Consider the following 22791-nt stretch of genomic DNA (forward strand, 5'->3'; position numbering starts at 1 on the left):
GTTATGCCGCCATGTGATGCAGCATGAGCAGCAGTTTGAAGACATAGTTGACTAGCTTCACATGTCTTACAGGAATAATGAGTGAGCCTTTACACATATAGTAGCTATTGTATGACGAGGAAAACTGACAGCTGCTTAAGAATTAGCCCAAACCAAATAAGCTTAAAGTTTTTCCTGCTGTTGCATGTGAATATTGGTGTGTGATCAGGTCAGAACCATTGGTGTAATTATATCCAATTTGATTTCACTTATAGATCCAGTTCAGTATTTTAAATAAGAACACACAGATATGACTGATAGACATGTGCTCATGTGTGGTTTAATTTTTTTCCTCATATTCTTAAAAAAGCAAGTGTCTGTTATTATTGTGAGCTTCTGGGACATGTTTTACTGAATTAATATATGAATAAGAGGTGGTATCAACAAGTTCAGAGATTAATGGTGCTGGTGCTGCTGCTATTCTGACCATGTGCGTTACCACATCACGATTTCATCATGATCTGCAAGTTAAGACAAATGCTGCAATAAGTCGTTGGACGTGTTTTGAGTGGCACGTGCATTTCAAGAGCGGAAAAATATTACTGGAAGACGACGAGAGATCAGGAGAACAATCCACATGATCTCATTTCCGCACCCAGCCTACGCCCCCAGATTTGGCTTCTGCTGACTTTGCCCTCTTCCTGAAAATGAAGAGAAAAAGGTTGGTTTTGACACCATTGCGGAGATCCGGCGCAAATCGCAGAAGGTGCTTGACAAGCTTCGAAAAGAAGACTTCTGGGACATGTTTCAGAAGTGTCAGGAAAGCTCAGAGCGCTATATTGCTGTGCAAGGGGACTATTTTGAAGGTGATAATGTGTAAACGCCGATTTCTTTTGTAAGAGTAGTACCTTTTTGTAGACAGAGATGGTTTTAAAAACCTTTTGATATCACCTCATAGTTAATCAGGTTTTATTTGTGTGTGCTGATTTGTATTATGGGAAACAAAATTCAGTCTCTTATATTTACTTAGTTATTGATTTTGGTTTGATGTGTGCTAGGAGGGAGGTCTCTGCAGGCGCTTAAAATTAGGTTTAAAAAGTTTCAGCGTGCTGATATCTATTTTTTAAATGACAGGTTCTTATGTCTGGGAAACAGAACTATGAATCCAGAATATGAGGCAGTGCGAAGGAAATATAATTGTGAAAACTGCCATTTACCTCCAGCAATTATTTGCATTATTTGCAATTATTTTCAATTTTTGTCTGTTTAGGTCAAAGTGCCCCGAATCCCAGTGTCCCCATTGTGCTGGAAAAAGCAGACAGCTGCAACAGCAGCACAGTTTTTGCTGAAGAGTAAGAACACACACAAACACACACACACACACACAAACGCACGCACGCACACACACACACACACACACACACACACACACAAACGCACGCACACACACACACACACACACACACACACACACACACACACACACACACACACTCACTGTAGATCACTATGATATGTTCCGGAAAATAAGCGATGAACAAATTGTTACACTGATGTTATCTTCAGCTGGAAACTGGTGCATCAGCTGTTAAATGTTTTATATAGTTAAAGTTAAACACTACATTATGCACTTATTATACTAGATGTTTTATTAAATGCTTTTGGTTCCAGAAATAATAGGGATTATAATGCTTTTAATGGTTCCCATACATCACACTAAAGTCAGTAATCATGCCTTCACCGCTTGCTGTGTGTAATATAACTATAATAAAAAAAATCCTTCTGATTTGTTCATGCATACATATTTATTCATTTGTCCATCCCCCCTTTTTTCCCCTTCGCTCTCACCCCAAACAGGCAATGCACGGAGAAGTGCGTGATGAATAACTACTTCGGAATTGGCCTGGATGCCAAAATCTCTCTTGAGTTTAACAACAAAAGGGATGAGCATCCAAAGAAGTGCAGGTGCAGTAGGAGGATATTTTTATTTTGCTTGTTTGCTTTTTCTCTCCCTCTTTTTTCTTGGTCTCTCTCTCACTCTCCCTCTCTATCTCCCTCTCTCTTTGTCATCTGCATTGTTGGATTTTAAATCAGCTTTGCTATGAGGTTATGTAATTCTGTGGACATTGATTTCTGTGTTTTATATTTGTCAAATTTTTTTTACAGTAGAAAATATAATGTATAATGTTACAGGACAACATTTTGAAATCAATCTACTTTTGGTTTAATCAGCCGAAATCAGAAAGCATAATATCAATGGTTTATCTGTAGCCTTTACCATTGTTGACCGCAGATTACTGCAATATGAGAGATACCCAAAGATTACACTTTTCTGCTGTGTCAGCTTTAACAAAGTCAGAATCCACTGAGCATAAAATGTATTTATTGTGAATTCAGAGAACAGAAGTGGGTGGGACGGTGGTCTCTTTTTACTGTACAAAAATAGAGACGCTTCTTTAATAATTAAATTTACCAGACTATTTCCTCAGTGTTCCCCGGATGTTACGCAATACAATCTGACAAATGAAAGAACCATCTTGTTTCCCCGACAGACACAAATTGTTTTTAAATGACTTTTCTTGTTAGCAGTTTTAGCAGTATGTGTAAATCCATGTTGTTTGTCAGTGTGTATTGATGGTGTGATTTCGGTCTCCATCTGCCCTCAACAGCAGTCGCACGAAAAACATGATGTGGTACGGCGTCCTGGGGACCAAAGAGCTTGTTCAGAAAACCTACAAGAACCTGGAACAGAGAGTGCAGCTGGAGGTGTGTGTGGGCGTAAAGCTACTCATGTAATCTCTCTGAACAATGAGGAAATGCACTGTGTTTAACTTTAACTGTACATTAGACATGATTTCTTGTAGGTGGCATGGTGGGTGTTTGTTGAGGGGGCACAAAGGGATGCTACTTTGTTTGTTTTTATTGTCTTAAGCCAACTTTCAGTTATCGTGGTGAAACCCCATTCCCTTTCTCTCTTTCTTTCTACCAGTGTGATGGTGTGCCTATGTCTTTGCCCAGTCTGCAGGGTCTGGCTGTGCTCAACATCCCTAGTTATGCAGGAGGCATAAACTTTTGGGGTGGCACTAAGGAGGATAACGTAAGTCTCCATTCACTTGGGCTCAACTACATTTATCTGGAAACCAGAAATACGTAAAATACAATACAACCTCTATGTTGTTGGAGAATTCAGCAGGAGTCTTAAACTCGGCACTGAGGCAAAGCAGACTGTGGAATTTGTCGTTCTGCATTTGTGCAGATTAGACCAAAGATAAGATTACTAACAGTGTGTGTGTGTGTGTGTGTGTGTGTGTGTGTGTGTGTGTGTGTGTGTGTGTGTGTGAGTGTGAGTGTGAGTGTGGGAGAGACAGCACTGACAGCATATTGACGCCGATCATGCATAGATAAGACACTTTCACATTGCTTCTAACTGATTGATTCAGGTTGTAAGCCCTATTTGTCTTCCTTTAGAGCTAGAACAAGGAAACATTGAGTCAGCACACTGGCAGTGGCTGCTGTGGGGTTTATTGTGATGTTATGCGAAGGCCTGTGCCAACAGCAACACATTTTACGCTTTAGACGCAGTCGAAAAGAAATGTATAGTATAAGATGCTATTTTAAAGCTGTATCCAACCTACTGCTTTCCCTTATACATTCTCTTAACCGTTTCAGAGTTTCAGGATTGTAACATTGCACAAGAGAAATCAAGTTAGTTAACTAGATTATTTCACCAGCACATCAGCCCAGATGTTGGGTTTATTTTTAATGATGTTTCTAATGAGAAGTTCTATTATTAATGACAGCAGTCATGCAAAATGTATGCCAAAATGTCCCAGATTTCCAGTTAATCAGAATGAAAAGTTGATGGAAGCTCCATAGAATGGTTTATATCTGGATAGCAAGGTTTGAGGTTTGAGTGACTTGGCAAACAAAGAGCTGTGGTCCAGTGAGAAAGGAAAAGCACGGCAGGATTTTCAATCAAACTAATTTTACCTTCTAGGCGGGAGCAGGCGATATGGTATATGGCGAGCTACAAAACAAATTTGCTGTTGTTTCTGCAGAATTACGGAGCGCCATCATTTGATGATAAGAAGCTGGAAGTGGTGGCTGTGTTCGGCAGCATGCAGATGGCCATGTCTCGCGTCATTAACTTACAACATCATCGCATCACCCAGGTACAAACACATATACATGAAATCACTGTTATAACATGTCAACATGTTGTGTGTCCGACCTGACAGATGTGTGTGTGTGTATGTGTGTGAACAGTGTCGGCAGGTAAAGATCATTATTAAAGGGGATGAAGGTGTTCCAGTTCAGGTGGACGGAGAGGCCTGGATCCAACCACCCGGCATTGTCCAGATCATCCACAAGAATCGTGCTCAGATGCTCACCAGAGACCGGGTCAGTGTTTGTGACTTTTTATTTAGAAATGTATTAAAAAAACAGATGTAATGTTTACAAACACCCTATATGGATTTTGTTATTTATTTATTAATTCGGGAAGTTCCTAAAAAATGTCTACAAATGTCTCTCGCTAATAAAACAGTAATACTCTGCAAATGTATTTTGTGCAGTACGAAAGGTCATCAGGGTCACTATTGTGACATGCGATTCCTGAATATTTAACTCAGGACTCAAAACTGTGTATGTGTATGTTTAGGATTAGTGAAATATTATATTCGAATCATACTACTATAAGTGTCTAGCAGCAAAGAACACGGTGTGTATATGTAGGAGGATGTGTTGGTAGAATTGGTAGACATGCATTAGCTGAGCTGTAAGGAAGTTTTATAAAGGAGTACATTGAACCACGCTATGCTGAGTGTTGTGTGTGTGTGTGTGTGTGTGTGTGTGTGTGTGTGTGTGTGTGTGTGTGTGTGTGTGTGTGTGTGTGCGTGTGCATGTATGTATGGTGTGTATTGGCCCTGTAGGCTTTTGAGAGCACTTTGAAGTCATGGGAGGATAAGAGGAAGTATGACAGCTGCCGCCCTACTCGGCCACGTCTCAATTCCCAGCAGTCCATGGAATACCTGACTGAGGAGGAGTGCGCTCAGGTGCAACAACTAGGTCTGGTGGCTGACTCACTCATTAACAGGTATGGCTGCGAACATGGAACACATGAAGAAATCTCTTTAGACTCACCAACAGTTAGGGTTTTTATGGTTAGGGATATATAGTGGTTATGTTAGGGTTACATTAAGGTTGTGTTAAGGTTATATTAGGGTTGTGTTAGGGCTAGTGTCATATAATGGTTGTGTTAGGATTAGGGTTACATTAGGGATGTGTTATGGTTACATTATGGTTGTGTTAGGATTAGGGTTGTGTTTGGCTTAGGGTTACATTATGGTTGTGTTAGAGTTACATTAGGGGTGTGTTAGAGTTAGGTTCACATTAAGGTTGTGTTAGTGTTGTGTTAGTGTTAGGGTTACATTAGGGATGTGTTAGCATTAGAGTTACATTAAGGATGTGCTAGGGTTAGGGTTACATTGGGGCTGTGTAAGGGTTACATTATGGATGTGTTAGGGTTAGGGTTACATTATGGATGTGTAAGGTTTACATTAGGGTTGTGTTAGGGTTACATTATGGATGTGTTGAGGTTACATTAGGGATGTGTTAGGGTTAGGGTTACATTGGGGATGTGTTAGGTTTACATTAGGGATGTGTTATGGTTGTGTTAGGGTTGTGTAAGGGTTACATTAGGGATGTGTTATGGTTACATTATGGTTGTGTTAGGGTTGTGTTAGGGTTATGGTTACATTATGCTTTTTTTAGGGTTGTGTTAGTTTTACTTTAGGGATGTGTTAGGGTTACATTATGGTTGTGTTAGGGATTCATTATGGTTGTGTTAGGGTTAAATTAGGGATGTGTTAGGGTTACATTAGGGACATGTTAGGGTTACGTTATGATTGTGTTAGGGATGTGTTAGGGTTACATTAGGGATGTATTAGGGTTACATTAGGGATGTGTTACGGTTAGGGTTACATTTGGGTTACATTAGGGTTGGGGCGAGAGTTAAATCAGGGTAGGGTTAGGGTTAAATTAGGGTTATGTTATGGTTATATTGGGATTGTGTTCTGGTTACATTATGGTTATGTTCTGGTTACATTAGGTTGTGTTAGGGTTTTTATATAATGATCTATTGAGGTTAAACAATATAGTCATAGAGTTATTTTTTGTGTGTGTGTGTGTGTGTGTGTGTGTGTGTGTGTGTGCGTGTCCGTGTCCGTGTGTGTGTGTGTGTGTGTAGGATCCGGGAGGTGGCAAAGACCCATAAGGTGGTGGAACAGGAGTTGGCTCATGCAGTAAATGCCAGTGCTGCTGTCCTCACTGAGGCCTTTCCATCTAAACCCTCCAGCCCTGAGGTACAGCTGCTGTTCTTTACTTATAATAAACTAGTTAGAGAACACTGAGAGACGATTTAACACGGTACACAGGAAATTGTTTTGGTGTGGTTTTACGTACATGTAAATATCATGTAAATATCATGTAAAATATCAGTACAATCGGTACAATATCAATGCAATACTGTACAGAACAAACAAATCTAGTCAATAATGGCATAAATAAAGCATAAAATGTAGTGCACATGAGATTTATCTGTCTCTATATAGAAACACTCAGTCCTGTAGCCCACTTTGTGTAGAAAAGCTGCTGCTTTAGTGCTTTGGTAAAATAACACTGTGTGTTTCTGTGTGTCCGTGTGTGTGTGTGTGTGTGTCCGTGTCCTTGTGTGTGTGTCCGTGTCTGTGTGTGTGTGTGTGTGTGTGTGTGTGTGGGTGTGTGGTTGTGTGGGTGTGTGGGTGGAAGCAAAGAAAACTCCTATTGATCCTCCAGAATGCTTTCTGAGCTCTGCATTAGTAAAGCTACTCAGTGTGTGTGATGTCCAACAGCAGGAGCTTGAAAAAAGGTCACTCTGAACAGACAGGTTTATACAGGTGTGTGTGTGTGTGTGTGTGTGTGTGTGTGTGTGTGTGTGTGTGTGTGTGTGTGTGTGTGTGTGTGTGTGTGTGTTCTCTTTAGCAGTGTCTGAGTCGCAGCACCGCTGTGGAGATTGTCAACAGCAGTAAAGTGCTGCAGCAGGAGACTAAAATGCTGTTAGAAGGGAAACTGCTGGTGAGAGCCATTTTTTTTTGTTTTCCTTCTCTTTCTCTTTGCCGACTCACACATCCACATTCATAAATCACTAGCGTGACAGAGAATATCAGCTGTTTTTATTTCTAACTGGAGTCAATAGCTGCATACTGTTAGATCCTGAATCGCTTTACGTCACGTTGACGCTAGGCAGACATGCTGTTCATGGAAAGGAAATGAGAGTAAATGGAGCTTGACTAAAAAAATGGATATTTGGTTGCATTCCTTTGTTAAAAACGTCATGCACTGCTCAGACCTGTTCGAAGACATATATTTAGCTTTGCTCCCATTCCTCCACACAGCACCCATTTTGAATCAAATCTAAGGTGTCTTTGCTTGCAAAAATAAGCAGTGAGTACTACACAAATAAGCTTTCTTAAATTTGCAATGCAATATCTGATTTAAAATGCTGCTAGATGTGTTTTTTGTGACACAGGCTACATGCCGCCTCTGCATCTGTCTATTTATACATACTATAATGTTTTTATATCTTAATGTGACATCTGTGTGTGCCATCTTTGCTGTTTACTGTTCTTCCAATATTTCCCTGTAGAGACTCAGCTTTGTTTACTTGCATGAATAATAAGATGAAAGAACTTACTGTGTGTGTGTTGTGTTGTGTTGTGTTGTGTAGCATTTGGAGGCTCCTCAGGAGGAAGAGCTGCTCTCTACGCTCAACTCACTCAGTGCTGAGTTAATCAAACTGGAGGACATCCACTGGATCTGTCCCAGCATGCATTGCTCCGAGGAGGTCTGGCTGGACATCAGCATAAATAAATAACACACAGCTGAAACTCAGCTCTTTATTCAGCACTCAGCCGCTCTTGCGGAGCAATTTAGTGTAATATTGTCTGGGTGTAATGATTTCTTGATTTCTTTGGGCATGCATCAATTCAATTTTATCTGTAGAGCACTTTTAACAATGGACATTGTCTCAAAGTAGCTTCACACAGAATAAGCAGTTATAAAGTTGTATAAAATTGTATATAAACCAGTGACGACTTGTTAGCTGTTCAGATTGTTAGTAGGTTAATATATCCCAAGTGTGATACATGTCTCTGTGCTTACTTGTAGACAAACATGAGAAGTGAGTTCTAATATTTGGTTGAATAAAATTTAAACAAAAGTTGAGTAATCGATCAGACCTGTAGAACCATGTAGCCAATTAATTTAGGACGATACTGAAAATATACAGATTAAAGAAGAAATATGACAAAAAATATTTAGCATAATATTTAATATTTTTTCATCTTTCTTCGTCTTTCTGTGCTCTGTGCAGGACTCATCCCGAACGAGTGCAAAGAGCAGCAGCATAAAACTGAAGATCATCCCCAAAGTAAAGAAAGAGAGGGAGAAGCTGCATAAACAGCGCTCCAACAGTTCTCTCTCAGGTCAGAAACACCTCCTGAACTTTTTCAGCTGTTTCCTGCTCTCATTTTGTAAACAGGAAGTGGACACTGTTGGCTTGAAAATTATAGTACTTTGGTCTCTTCCTACATAAAGCTTGCATATCTGTGCTATACACTCTGTGTATCTTGGAGTAAGAGGATTGATTTGTTCACGCCAGGTGTAAGATCAGCACTCTTACTCTGACAGGCCTGTCTTCATGTTTGCTCTGTGGTTTCATTAAGTTTCTGTCACGTTTGGTTGTATGTTTGTAGACCACACAAGCATTTTTCGGAGTGAACATTGTTTTGGCCTGAAAGCTGGTAAAACGGTGAGCTTTAAGGGTTACTCCAGTGTTTTTTAATCTAAGCTTTACCTAGCACATTTACCATTTGCATGAATTTCTGTGGACTGAGAAACAGAATATATTATGTAAGTGGTTTAGTATGTAACAACCTCTCTGTATGCTGTTATAGAAAAATAATGCATAACAGAGGTTTACCATAGACGTCCCTTTGAATGAGTTGCTATAGAAATGATAACTTTTCAGTTACAGCAAGAGCTCATGTAGAAAATGATTAAATATTATCAAAGTTAAGAAACCAACAGATGGCTAATGAGGTTTTAGGGTTAAACAGATTACACATTCTATTACACATTCTCAACAAGAGAAACAGTTCAACCAAAACTGTTCTACCAAAACATTTAAACTATTTGAACTCTAAACATTGGAACAATACAGGAAAAAAATATACTCTGGTTACTTACCGTATTTTTCGGACTATAAACCGCTACTTTTTTCCCACGTTTTGAACCCCGCGGCTTAAACAACGGAGCGGCTAATTTATGGATTTTTCCTGATCACCAAAACATTAGACCAATGAAATTGGCAAACGGACATGAAAAAACGCACTTCACCTGTGTTCTGAGCTGCATGGCATCGGGAGAAATACTTCACCGATGGTAATTTTTAAACGCACAATAATGCCAAAAGATAAACTCCAGAGAGAAATACAGTAGTTGTGAAAGGAAGGAGGAAGACAGTGAACAATGACTTTCTTGGTAGGATACTGTTTAGATACAAGCCGTTGTAACGCGTCGAGTCTGGGTCTTGGAATAGCGCGCTAACTTCAGTGGCAACAGAAATCATATAAGCACAGACAGGTTTCCAAAACTCGTGCTTTTTTATTTTTCTTGGCAACAGCGTTACGGGTTAGTCAAAGAAACTTAGAAATAAGCATCAGAAAATAATAAGGACATATTCCTTGGTCTTGCACACATGTAGTAATATCGGAAAAATGAGGCGGCAGGATATTCCCAAAATGCCGCTCTGCTCTTCAAGGAGCCACAACATATTTCACCCGTTACACCGTGTAACAGACACTGTCTTTCATTAAAGCCTGTGTAAAGTTAATTAGTTTCAGTGTAGTGCGGCTTATAGACAGGTGCGGCTTATTTATGTTCAAAATAAAAATATTTGTCAAATTCAGTTGGTGCGGCTTATATATGGGTGCGCTTTATAGTCCGGAAATTACGGTACACTTTCCTGATGGTTTTGTTGTGTCTGTGTGTCGCACACACAAAACATGTAGCTCACACAAGTTCATCCATCTAAAAACTAGTTCCTATTCTAAAACAGATGATTTTACAGATAAGCTTTAATTTATACTTCGGAAATGAAAATTATCTTTTCCAGGAAAAAAAAAACCTTTCAAATTTTAACTACATGTGCTTCGTTCTCTCAGTAAAGGAAAACACGCACTACAAAACAAAAACAGTTTGATTCAGAGGAAAACCACTTTCACTCCAGAAATGCTGGACCGTGTGCTTACAGGCTTTATGTGCTACTCTGTCTGTTTCATTCCTCTGTTTGTGTATATGTGTATATGTATATGTGTGTGTGTGTGTCTTCTCGGGGGGCTAGCGGAGAGATGGGGTGCAGAGGAGGTGGGCACGTGGCTGGATTCGTTGGGTTTAGGGGAGTACAGGGAGAGGTTTGTGGCCGGGGACATCCAGGGCTGGCAGCTGGCTCAGCTCCAGAGACAAGACCTGAAGGTACACTGGGACAGCGAACGCTCAGACAGTGGCTTTTACTGCAACACGCATGCCCACACGCACATCACTGTCTGCATCTCAAATCCTGTACTACATCCTAATGACTAAAGCCTTAAATGTTTTTATTGTATTGATAATCTAAAAACCTAGATCATCTAGAAAATCTAAAAGTTTAAAAGCTCTTCAGGGCTGAGTGAAGAAGACATCATTTTGATTTCTCAAAAGCAGCAAGAAGATGGCCATCACATTAAACACTGTGTAGGCCAGTTAAACATGGTATTTTTTATTTACTTTGTTTGCTAATTAAATAAGATTATAAAAAATGCTCCTGTCCACCATCTTTTACAAATGTCCATTAGTGTGGTTCATGATGGTACAGAATAGTGTATAAAAAATATAATTATGTAAAATATAACTGTGTAAATATTATCCATCACCATGTTATTTAAGGCAGACTGTAGTACAGCTTGCTAACAAAATATTGCTAATCATCAGCACATTTCTTGTGTAGCGTGAGTTTATTGCTCTCTTTTGCCCCCTAGCGGAATAACAGGGTATAAGCTTCTTTTAATATTCAATGACAGTCCACAAAAAATATTTAGAATCAGACCCTCGTGGTCAAGATTATTGTGATTATTATTATTAAAGAGCGCAGTCCTCTGTCTGTCCAGCTGTCTTTGCTGGACAGACAGAGACATTCATGTCAGAGAATTTGTCTAAACTTGTTTGTTTATTCTCTCAGGATCTTGGGATATCAAAGGTGGGACATGTGAAACGGATCCTGCAGGCAATTGAAGAGCTGGAGGGCTTGCTGTAGCGGACACACCGTGCCACGGAAAGCTACCTTTTCACTGAGGATAGAGTGTTCAAAGCCAATTGTCACACACTGCACACATGTGTGCGAGTGTCTGAAAGGGGCATCGCACTGCACTGCACCGACATTCCAGTTACGTTCTCTGTCTGTCCTCTGCCTGCCGGTGCCCTTGGTGTTCAATAGACACTGGCAGTACATGACAGTACCCACAATCCTTTTCTGCATACTTTCTTTGTTTCTATGAGCTGTATGATTTCCTGTGCTCTTCTTCTCACGCATGAGACAGACCTTCCTTCCTTATTTTTCTTCTTTTATTTAATCTGCTTTTAAAGCCAAAAGGTGCAAACTGCTATTTCCTGAAAACTTCTTTTTGAGTCATCTGAACAACGTTACAGGGAACTAATTTTAAAATGCAAAAAAACAAAAACAAACAAAAGAACTAAAAATATGAATAATTAAGCATCTAAAATGTATTGTGGATTTGTATTAGATGTCAACAATGCAATGTAAGAACTGCATTCTGTCTGATTCTGTCCCTGTGTATTCAAAGACAGTTGGTGTTTCTGCATGCCTTTTGCGTCCACGGTCCTCGAGCAGAAAAACTAAAGCTGTTCGATATAAATATTTTTTTTCTAATTAAATAGTCAGCCAAATAGTGCTATTGTGCCGCTCGTGTGCCAGGTGAGCTGTTGTTCCGCAAGCTGTAGTGATGTAAATTTGTGCCAAGTTCTTCAACAAATCACAGTGGTAACAGTGAGCTGTTTTTATTACATTTTTTTGTTTGTTTGTTTTTTTCTTGAGAGAAAAATCATATAGGGAACATGCAACGTCGTACATTTCAGAAAGTGTTTTATCTCATTGCCTTGCACTTTAGTGAGGAAGACGGTCTTTACAGAGAAAACTTGAAGTTTAAAAGTGGTGTGTTGTAAAAAATAAAAATTAATAATTATAATAATAATAATAATAATAATTCCTCGGCTGTTTTTAAACATATGAAAAGTGTATCCCTATTTATTGCAAACCTTGTTATTAAGAGATGTGTGATCAATAATATATTGTCAAACTATGAATGTTAAACCCATGTGTCTGTTGTCAGAGTTAGATCTCGTACTCGTGCACAAAGAAGTACACTTTTCTGCATTACATAATCTGTGTAATGAAATCAAGTCCCACAGTTTACCAATTAAGGCTTGAACTCTGGTTTTCAAGTTTCTTCACTGTAGTGAAGCTGAAGCTCAATGACTGCAGAACGTCAAGTTTAACATTTACACAGAGGAAAAGGGATGCGTATTAAAGAACGAGAGTTCCTTATTGATTCAATGTGATTCACAGTGTAACAGTGTTCCAGCACAGCGTTTTCAAAAGCCTGACTGTACAGAACATGTTTCCTCAGTAAACAATTCTCGCTGTCTGTTATACAGTCATGAGCATAGTCCTGTGTCCCGTTATTTTTTCCTTAAAGTGTCAAACTACTGACTGAGTGTTTTCAGGGACATGGGAGAAGATACCTGTGGATGTAGAAGCCACACAGAATCTTTGATTGAAATTTCACCTTTGGAAAGAAAAAGGGGCTGAAAAATGACTGCTTACTTTTTTATTTTTATTTTTTGGTTCATCATATTACAATATTGATGAGACTACTGCTTAATGTTTACTCTTGAAGTATGTAATTTAACTTTTGGAAATTATTTAATATGATTTTTTTTATGCTGTATGAGATGCAGTTTACCTTCCATGGCTCCGAGTTTGTCTGTTGGCTGCTATCGCCTCTGATCCAGGAGTGTTGCTGTTTATTTGAAGCAAAAAATAAAGTTTGGCCATTGCTGTTTGACATTTTTGTGTTTTATCTTTTTTTTTATCAATAAAATTGTTCAGTCTAATAATATTCTGTAGGATATCACTGATTAAACATTTTATGCCAGTTTAATACACAGTTTATGCTTCCACTGTAATGTTCCTATAATTTATTGTGTATAATATTCAAAACGAGGGAGTTAAAACTCTACCAAATCAGAAAGATTTCTTTACAGAGTAAAATAAAATGCTTTTATATCAGGGCTTTACATCAATTCACAGGGATGATCTACATAAGCTAAGGCTAATTGTGTAACTACTTTAAAAGAATATAGTCAAAGCTGTGGTGACGTTTTTTTATATTAGATGTTTATTAATGATTATGGACACTTTCCACCACAGGAGAATCTTCAGGACGGGAAGATTGTGCCTGCAGGAGTCTTGCTAAAATGTAAGTGAGAATAGGAAGGGTCTTGCCTTTTTGGTGTTCAATGCAGATATAAAAGGATTAAAAGCATAACAATGTCCAGTAATACATTGGAGTTGAAATGGTAGGCAAGGTGCTTTAGTATAATGGGAATAAAACACTTTAGAATGTTTAGTTTTTGGAAAATAACAATAAATAACTCCAAAGAGTCATTCTGGTGATGGTCAATTAAAAAAAAATGTGCATTGAACACGTTTTAATCAATATTTGTATAATTTATATCACAATGAAATGAATTTTTATTCTAATTCTAACTTCACAATCACACCATCATGCAACCCCATCCAACCCCTATTGTCCTATTGTATAAAAACAATCTATTTTTGGATACTTATTGGCCTCTATTTCTTTGGAGGTACAGGTTTGGGGACTTCAAGCAAAGGAGGACAGTCCAAATCCTGCTCCTGCTCCTGCGCTTGCTCTTGCTCTTTCTCTTTTTTATCATCTTCTTCGCTGTCATCCCAGTCTGACTCACTGATGTCATCATCTGAGATGTACCAATCTGGTTTTTCTTCATCTTTCGTCTCTTGCTCTGAGGTGCTTTCTGTGCTTTCTGTGACCTCAGGTTTGTGTTTGGGGTCTTCCAGTTTACCCCAAGCTACAGCATGGGCCTTCTTTAAGGTCACTTCTACTTTTGAAGGCAACATGTTCACAATGCTGTTCTTTACATCAATTACCTGAGGGAGAAAACCAGCATGGGTGACTGACTGAACGATTACTCGTGTATACGCTTTAACTTTGTATTTAAGGATCTGCTTGGCGGTGCTGCTGCTGAAAAGTGTGATCAGTCTTTCTTACCCCCCACAGATGGAATTCCTTGTGAAACTCTTTGTTCTTTTCAAAGTGAATATGACAAGTCAGCTGTAGGGACATAAACAGGAAATCCATAAGGTATAGCCTTAATACCTTTGCAGCATGTAACATTAAAAACAGCAGGTTATAATAAGTATTTTCCATGAATCCAGACCAAGTGGCGTGACCATGGCATATTTATGTACAGTCTGGTGAGTTCCCTGCACTAATCTCCATCCAGGGAAATTAATTTGCAGTGCAGTAATTTAGTCTCTTAAGACTACACTTTATGAAAAATCAAAAAAAATTATTTAACTGTTAACCATAAAACCTTATAAACTAAATGTCAGAAGTGAATCTCACTACGGAATGAAATTTCAGCTTCTTCCAGCACCACAGAGAACTATTAGTGACATGAACAGTTCATGGACTCACCACTGTGCGGTTGGCCTCCACATAGGAATGCTCAGGGCTGGCATTCTTGGCATAAATGGTGACCACCACCTGGTTGCCCGTCTGGTGCCAGTCATTTCGACATGCCACCTTTTTCTTATCCTGTCAAAGGCAACAAAAAAACAGCATAATCACCAAGGAATTCTCAGATTACACTTACTTATCATTATACCACATCACTGCTGAATTCTTGAACCTGATTGGTCAAAATGAGTGTTGATTAGTTTTCTATAACAGCATTTCTGAGAGTCAGAGTGGCTGCAATTCTAATGGCAAATTTAGATTAATACCTTTGCTGGAATACTTTATTGTTTCTTTAGTAATGATAACTGATAAGCGGAACCTTTACAGGAATAAACCTAACAAAAAATGTTATACTTGTTAGTTAGCTGTGCTTACAGATCACAGCACCTAATTGTATTTTTTTCTCAAAACAACAAAATATTCAGAATTATCTTAACCACTATTGGAAAACATTATTATTATTATCATTATTATGCAGATGGCATTGTGCTAGTGTAATATAGATAGTGCTGTCTTGATATTGTGTTATCTCTTAGCTCACAATTAGTTTAATTTCCAATTTCTTAAATGATCATAAAGTTAAATTGTCCACCTGAATCTAGAAAACCAGCTTTCTGTCTATATATTAAACCTTAGTAGATAAATAATTGTCAGTTTTCAATCCAGTAGCAAAATCCCAGTAGAATAAGTATGCTACTCCTAAAGCACATCCAAATACTATAAAAGAAAAAGTAATCAATATGCTAAGTAGACTCTGGATTCTCCAAGGATTCTTTGAAGGTCAGTCCAGGTCTGAGTTAGCATTATGAAATATGTATCAAACTTGCAGATGCACTTGCACATAAAAGGACCAGAGAAATGCAAAAATGCTCATACCTGCTTTTGGACCCAGCAGTGTTTGCCTGCAGTACAACCCTTCTGATCGAGGAAAGCGTTAAAGTCGATGGTCTTAATGCAGCAGCAGCTCCAGTATTTGTAACTAATGGTTGATCAAAACAGTTATTAATGACTCACAGGAATGAAGTTGTGTACTTTTTCACTTTCTGCAGTTTATCACATCATCATGCTGTTTTAGTTCATTTAGTTCACAGGTTAAAAAGAGAATCACCTATGCAGAACAAACAGCCTTTGGACATAAACACATTTTGAAATCTTTGCTATTCAATTCAAATGACTGAAAGAAAGTTCTTTGGACAGATGAATCCAAATTGGAAATCTTTGGAACATATGTGAAATAGAGAACAGGAGAGAGGATATTAGCAGGTGGTGGAAGCTTTGGGGTTGTTTTGGAGCAGGGAGAGTTGGAGACTTGAACCAGTTGAATGAAAAGTTTAACCAAAATGTCTGCCACTCCATACTTCTACACCATTAATTCTGTCTGAACTGTGGCCAATTAGAACCAACTTTACCACACAGCAAGACAATGACCCAAAGCATACGTCCAAGATCTGTAAGCATTATTTAGAGAGCAAACAGTCAGCTGGACTGATATCTATCATGGAATGACCTGCCCAGTCACTGCACCTAAATCCTTTTGAGATGCTCTGGGATAAACTGCATCACCAGGTCAGAAAGAATCTATACAAATCAAAGAAAATCTTTAGCAAGTTTTATAAAGAGGCATGACAAATGAATTTTAGCTGAATGTTTGGGGACTGTCCGGGTGCCAAGAGTGTGTAACACTGTTATTCATGACAGGGGAGGATTTTTAAATGAAATTATTTATGTTGAAATATGTTTTTGTTCAATGAAAAGGCATGGTCAAAGTAACCTTCATACCATTAAATTACCAAGTTTGTTGCAAATAAGCACAAGGCACATGCATGTGTCTCTCAAAAACAATAAAAGGCTAGCTTTCTCCAAACATATCAAAGTTACGCTATATGATTTATTGAATCATTTTCACAAATTCTTTTACAGACTTCTTTTATATTTTAAATTCACAAATGACTGTGTGAATTTGGTGCTTTAGGAAGGTTATAATAGTGCAGACCTTAAGAAAGAGAACAGTGAGAAGAAACGTGTCTGTAGTTATTAAATAGTACAATAGATATGAGATCCCCAATTTTCCAAATTAAAATTTTCCCTCTAGACTGTTTAAACCTAACCATGAAGCCTGTGTCGATAAAGGTGACATTGGAAAAAAGAAAATTAGAAGAAATAAGAAAATAATTTCAATAAAAAAAGTACTTTGAAAAAATAGGCTCACCCCTCATGAAAAACTGGTGCTCCAAAGTGATGTGTGCAAATCTCTGCATCTGTCTCTGGCCCCTGGTACAGCTATAAACACACACACACACACACACACACACACACACACACACACACACACACACACACACACACACACACACACACACACACACACACACTGAATCAACCTGTCCAATTAATAACCAAAAGTCTCTTTTCACATCCACCTGTGTTCGTGCGCGCACACACACACACACACACACACACACACACACACACACACAGACAAGCGACTCAGCGGTTTTAAAATGCATTACTTATGTCTGCCTCTATGCCTCAGACAATGCAGTCGAGTGACTCAGCATAAAGAGATAGAATGGATACAAGAACAATCTATAAACTATTTCACAATGTAAATGTGAATAAACTCAAAGTGACGAGCAGAAGAATGTCTGAGGTGTGTGTGTGTGTGTGTGTGTGTGTGTGTGTGTGTGTGTGTGTGTGTGTGTGTGTGTGTGTGTGTGTGTGTGTATGGCACCCATTCCAATTACCAGTGACAAATAGTCACTCTAATAAGCAAACTGATATGTTCCCAAAGTAATTAGCAAAGCCTGCCTACACACCACGCCAATTATCTTCATGCTATTACCCATCATCCTTCTCTAATGCATAAACATTCAAACAGCAACAGAGATCAGATCAATGCTTCCTAGTCCACAGGGAACAGAGTCCGGAGTCTTATTTGATAATAAGATTAATTATCGCTAAAAAGTTTCTCAGAAGGCTAGAGGAGGGAGTGTGTATTATGTGCAGGTCCAAGATCAGAGTTCAAGCTCATAACATTAATCATCTTTTATAGAGAGACTCAAATCTGATCCGGTTTAGTTTAGAAAGTCTAGCATTATTTGCTAAAATGTAATTACTTAGCAGTGGAAGAATTTGCTGTGTTGTATTTATACCACCAGGGGGCAGGTTCTGTTCGAGGTTTCCAGTTCTTTTCTCCAGAACTATATAATGATGACATGAATTTTAACTTTTGCTGGTGTTGAAGTAAGTCAGATTTTTCTTATAAAAAAAAAAAAAAAAAAAAAAAAAAAGATCAGAATGAACAGCATTTACAAAGCAAACATACTAAAACAATCATCATCGTCATAATGAGCACTGGGTGTTTATGCAGAATTGAGAACATCCTTTGAATATGCTTCATTCTGGTTAGTGTAGCAGTTTATTTCATATTTTGGTAAATAGAAAGTTAAACAGAAACTAACAAGCAAAGGCAAACAGAATATATATATATATATATATATATATATATATATATATATATATATATATATATATATATATATATATATATATATATAACTAACTTAAACTAACTAAACTTAAACTTAAACTAATCAGATTTGGCATTTTTATTTTTTTTTATTAGTAATTGTTTATTTTTTTATTTATTTGTATCCACATTATTAAAATGATAAGTTAGATAAGTATTTTAGTTAAAGTTCTTGTCAATTAAATCATGTTATGGCTTATCGAGGAATATTCTGTGAATATGATGCAAATTTAGATTCTGACAGCTATTCAAGTCTTGGTGGTCTTATGGGTCTTTTAAAACTGCATTATATCCATTTTAAAATATTGGAAAGATATTTAAAGAGAAGTTTATTTAACACAGAGTGCTGCACAGAGTGCCACCTACTGTTTTGCAGCCTGCGTTTTTGCACTTAGTCCCCACAATGACACCATGGCTCTCTGAAAGTGAAGAGCAGAAAGCTGTCAGGTCACGTGGCAGGAAAAAAGTGAACAGCATGTACTAAGATAAAAGGAAGATGATGTTTCGCCACCTCATGAAGGTTATTTATATATATATAAAAAAAAAAAAAAATCACATAAGCAAATAAACAATGTTCTGTTGATGTATTAAGCACAATGAGGTTATTGTATGGAGACTGGGTGATGCAGCCACATCAATCTCCTGTCACCACATGACCTTACAGGATGAATTTCACACTGAAACTAAAACTAGGACACGACTTATTGCAGTTTTTCCTAAAAGCACACTATTAAATCCTCACTAACGTGTATTTATAATATTCTTAAATCCAAGTCCATAGTCAAGATACACCTTCTGCAATTCATAAACTCAACAATACCACTTACTGCATAGCACTGACTATGATAATAGGGACTGTGATTTACAGTTTAGACACAGGGTAAAACATTTATTTTTGTTTAAATTACGCTATAAAAAATGGATATCCAAAACATCGACTCCTAACACAATTGTTAAAGTTATTACTTAGTTATTATTATGATCTAAAGCACGTATAAATCCAACATCAGTTTTAATACAAAATGTAATGGTTAGAATATACACAGGTGCTGTAAATTAGGTATACCTGCAGTGTGGGAGGAGGAACAAAGGGAAACTGAGAGAGAATATCAGGATAACAAACAATTCAATGGCATTAAAATGATAAATGTGGATGACAGAAGCTCACCGATTTTTTCCTGCTTCTCTTTCTCACTGATCTCCATTTTCACCAAGATCTGAGTCAGTGAGGGAGACACCTTCACTTTCAGCTTGGACTTTGGCTCATCGGAGCTGACACACAACAAACACACAACATTAAGTTGGTTTAACAATGAAACACACATGTTTACAGCATTTAGCAGACAGTCCCTCAAAAACAGACTTACTAATGTGCTGTGGGAAACAAACATCACTATAACACTTGTTTTAGCTAAAGCATTTTCTTTAGAAAAACCGAATGGAAATGAGGTTATGATTCTGCTGTGATGCAGGATTTAAAGAGGAGGACAGAAGGCTGCTGGATGAACTTTTATGTCGTTTTTACATTCTTGTCCTGTTCCTTTTTTTTCTCACTGTGGGAGACTCTCAGGGGAGAGACAGACAGAAAGTGTGTGACAAGAATAACAAAAGCTGTCTACAGAGAGCTTATGTATGTGTGTGTGTGTGTGTGTGTGTGTGTGTGTGTGTGTGTGTGTGTGTGTGTGTGTGTGTGTGTGTGTGTGTGTGTGTGTGTGTGTGTGTGTGTGTGTGTGTATACCTGGGTCTCTCCTTTTCCAGAGCCTCAGCAGATTTAGGGCCCTGGAAGATTGTCTCCTTGCTGCTGTGGCGCTTCTGCTCTCCTTTATCAGACGTGATCTCTGGCTTCAGCGGCTCTTTAGGCTTCACGTTGCTGTGGCATCCACGAGAACAACCCTGTGATAGGCAACAGAAAGGGTTCATAGAAGCATTAAACATAAAAGCATAACACAAACGTACAACACCAGTGAGGGTTTGATGTAAGAGGGTAAAAGACAAGAGTGGATTCCACAGTGACAGTCGATAAAGCTGTATAGTGGACACACCACAGAATCTGTGACTAACATGACTTTTTTATAAACATTTTATTTAACAAAGAACAAAGGCATCTATTTATTTTTCAGCTTTCTGTTGTCTCTGTAAAATAGTCATTATTGCCATACGTTTATTAGAACTACCTTGATAGAGAGAAACTCAGAGAAATCTGTTGTTCTCTTCTTACAGCAGGACCAGCCCTAAGGACAAACACAGAACATTTACCACAAAGTTGGAGGCACACAACTGGATGCTTTGAAGGCAGTAGCATGACATTTTCTATTTAATTTAACTTGGAGACCCAAACCTGTCCTAGCAATGGCAAGCTCCATGAAGATAAGGTTTAGGGGGTTGGGTTGGTCTGAAATGTCTTGTGGTATCTGCTATAGTGCTTTGACTGCACCCCCAGGCTTCCTCACTCTGCATCGGTACTGACTTTACTAACACCCTTGTGGCCAAATGAGCACAAATCTCCACCACCACACTCCAAAATCTAGTGGAGCATCTTCACAGAAGAGTGGAGGATTTTTTTTATAACAGCAAATGGGGACCAAATGTGGAATGAGATGTTCAAAAAGCCTCTTATGGTTCGGTGTCTATAGACTTCTCTAAATAGTGTATATAATAATTAATGCAGAAAGTATGTTTGGAGAAATGTCAGGCTTTGAGACATTAAAACCTTTGCTATTAAAAAATTTCAAGCACCACAGGGCTTTGTTTTGTAGACTTTGTGTGTGTGTGTGTGTGTGTGTGTGTGTGTGTGTGTGTGTGTGTGTGTGTGTGTGTGTGTGTGTGTGTGTGTGTGTGTAAATGCTTACCTTCAAGGCATCGTGGAAGATAGGCACTCCAGGGTGAAAAAGACATGCATCTAAAAACAGAATAACTTTACACGTTACATCACTTCCTTCATTTTTTGTGGCTAAATGTGTGTGGTCACACACCATGACACCCTGTCCCACCCTGTCACACACACACACTGCAGTATTAGTTAGCTGTCCCTGTCACAAGCAGCCAATCAGAGTGGAGAACAGCATGGAGAACATTTATGGTACTCAGGAACAGCTGTGAGGAAGAGCAAGGGTCTGTCTAAGTATTCTCCTCAAACACGTGGGACATTCATAACTCTACGCTTCCTACTGTGTCTACCAGGAGATAAACTTTTTTTTTTTTTTTTAAGTTTTTTGTTAAAAAAAAATAATTCATTTGATTCTCAGAGACAGAGACAGACACAGATACACATTTCTTCAATTGATTTCTAACCAAATAAAATTAGCCATAGAATCTGTTGTGGAGTTTAGCATCAGGGAAAGTAAAAAAGTGAATAGTTACATGTAATTCACACAGAAAGAAATGAAAGAAACTTTGGATTGGTTAAAACATTGTGCTTCAACATTGAGATTATTATTATACACAAGATTTCATGAATAAAAGTTTAATAAACAAAGTATGGAAAAAGAATCCTTACCATCAGGGTTCTTGTCCTCATCAAACCTTTCACCACAGCCTCTGTTATAACACAGTAAAGCCATCCTGGTCTGGTTTACGCTTAGTTTCTTTTCAGAACTCCTCTTTCATTGAAAAGTTGTTCTTCTGGCCCTTCTTCTGGGTTATATATATACTCCTCCACTCTCCAGAACTTTCAGTCAGGAAGAACAAGAGGTCCAGAAAGAGCGACAGAAATCAGAGAGAAGACCAGAGACATGGAGATAAGGGAGAGAGAGAGAGAGAGAGAGAGAGAGAGAGAGAGAGAGAGAGAGAGAGAGAGAGAGAGAGAGAGAGAGAGAGAGAGAGAGAGAGAGAGAGAGAGAGAGAGAGAGAGAACAGTCTAAATGAAAGCTATAAATAGTCAGGAGCCTTGCAGCTGTTGAGTTTTATCTGAAGAGGGTGACATTCCTGATATCCGGGGACAGGAGGAACTCACACTGATGCACAGTAGGGCAGAGGGAGAGAACCAGCAAAACAAGTCTGAAAAAGGGTATTTAAATTATATATATTTTATATATATATATATATATATATATATATATATATATATATATATATATATATATATATATATATATATATATATATAAAGAATTCTTTATTATTATTATTTATTATTATTTATTATGTTTTTGATTGAGTTTGAAAATGGAAAAGTCTGACAGAACTGTAATATTCAATTTTGATCATTATTTAGAGAAACACTGCTTCTACACCAGGCCAAAACACTGATCAAGCACCTCTAAGAACATCATTAACATCTCAAAATAAAGAAATACCTTTAATGAACTTATAAGTAAGTTAGAATAATTTGTTATGAAACTGTTAAGA

General features: G+C 38.1%; 2 protein-coding genes and 1 long non-coding RNA gene across 19 annotated transcripts in view; 2 read left to right on the forward strand and 1 right to left on the reverse strand.

The window, feature by feature from the left end:
* LOC310726140 (diacylglycerol kinase delta) overlaps positions 1-13196 on the forward strand; it is a 115753-nt gene extending 102557 nt beyond the window's left edge. For 5 of the 17 annotated variants that reach the window (XM_083541417.1, XM_083541416.1, XM_083541419.1 and 2 more), the window contains 12 exons: positions 1250-1331; positions 1837-1944; positions 2649-2745; positions 2969-3076; positions 4038-4151; positions 4246-4380; positions 4911-5074; positions 6227-6341; positions 7000-7092; positions 7745-7861; positions 8390-8501; positions 11294-13196. In XM_083541417.1, the coding sequence (XP_083397543.1) occupies positions 1250-1331; positions 1837-1944; positions 2649-2745; positions 2969-3076; positions 4038-4151; positions 4246-4380; positions 4911-5074; positions 6227-6341; positions 7000-7092; positions 7745-7861; positions 8390-8501; positions 11294-11346 (1298 nt within the window). In that variant the 3' untranslated portion in view covers positions 11347-13196. Of the gene's footprint in view, positions 1-1249; positions 1332-1836; positions 1945-2648; positions 2746-2968; positions 3077-4037; positions 4152-4245; positions 4381-4910; positions 5075-6226; positions 6342-6999; positions 7093-7744; positions 7862-8389; positions 8502-10420; positions 10552-11293 lie in introns of all 17 variants that reach the window. The other 12 variants (XM_083541424.1, XM_083541425.1, XM_083541426.1 and 9 more) reach the window with 3 other exon arrangements.
* Positions 5089-6217, forward strand: LOC310726224. Its single transcript, XR_014533652.1, has 3 exons — positions 5089-5624; positions 5763-5801; positions 5840-6217. It is a non-coding gene; the product is annotated as an uncharacterized lncRNA (long non-coding RNA).
* Positions 13197-13506: 310 nt separating the features above from the next.
* LOC310726187 (cysteine and histidine-rich domain-containing protein 1) lies at positions 13507-22194 on the reverse strand. The gene is made up of 11 exons (XM_083541535.1): positions 21941-22194; positions 21294-21343; positions 20619-20675; positions 20183-20337; positions 19613-19716; positions 18811-18863; positions 17125-17195; positions 15792-15894; positions 14874-14993; positions 14445-14507; positions 13507-14323 (listed from the first exon to the last, which is right to left on the reverse strand). Exons 1-11 carry the CDS (start codon positions 22002-22004, stop codon positions 13988-13990), a joined length of 1176 nt encoding a protein of 391 aa, XP_083397661.1. The 5' UTR covers positions 22005-22194; the 3' UTR covers positions 13507-13987.
* Between the last annotated feature and the right edge of the window lie 597 nt (positions 22195-22791).

The sequence above is a fragment of the Silurus aristotelis genome (assembly GCF_946808225.1).
Source record: "Silurus aristotelis genome assembly, chromosome: 5".
Lineage (NCBI taxonomy): Eukaryota > Metazoa > Chordata > Actinopteri > Siluriformes > Siluridae > Silurus > Silurus aristotelis.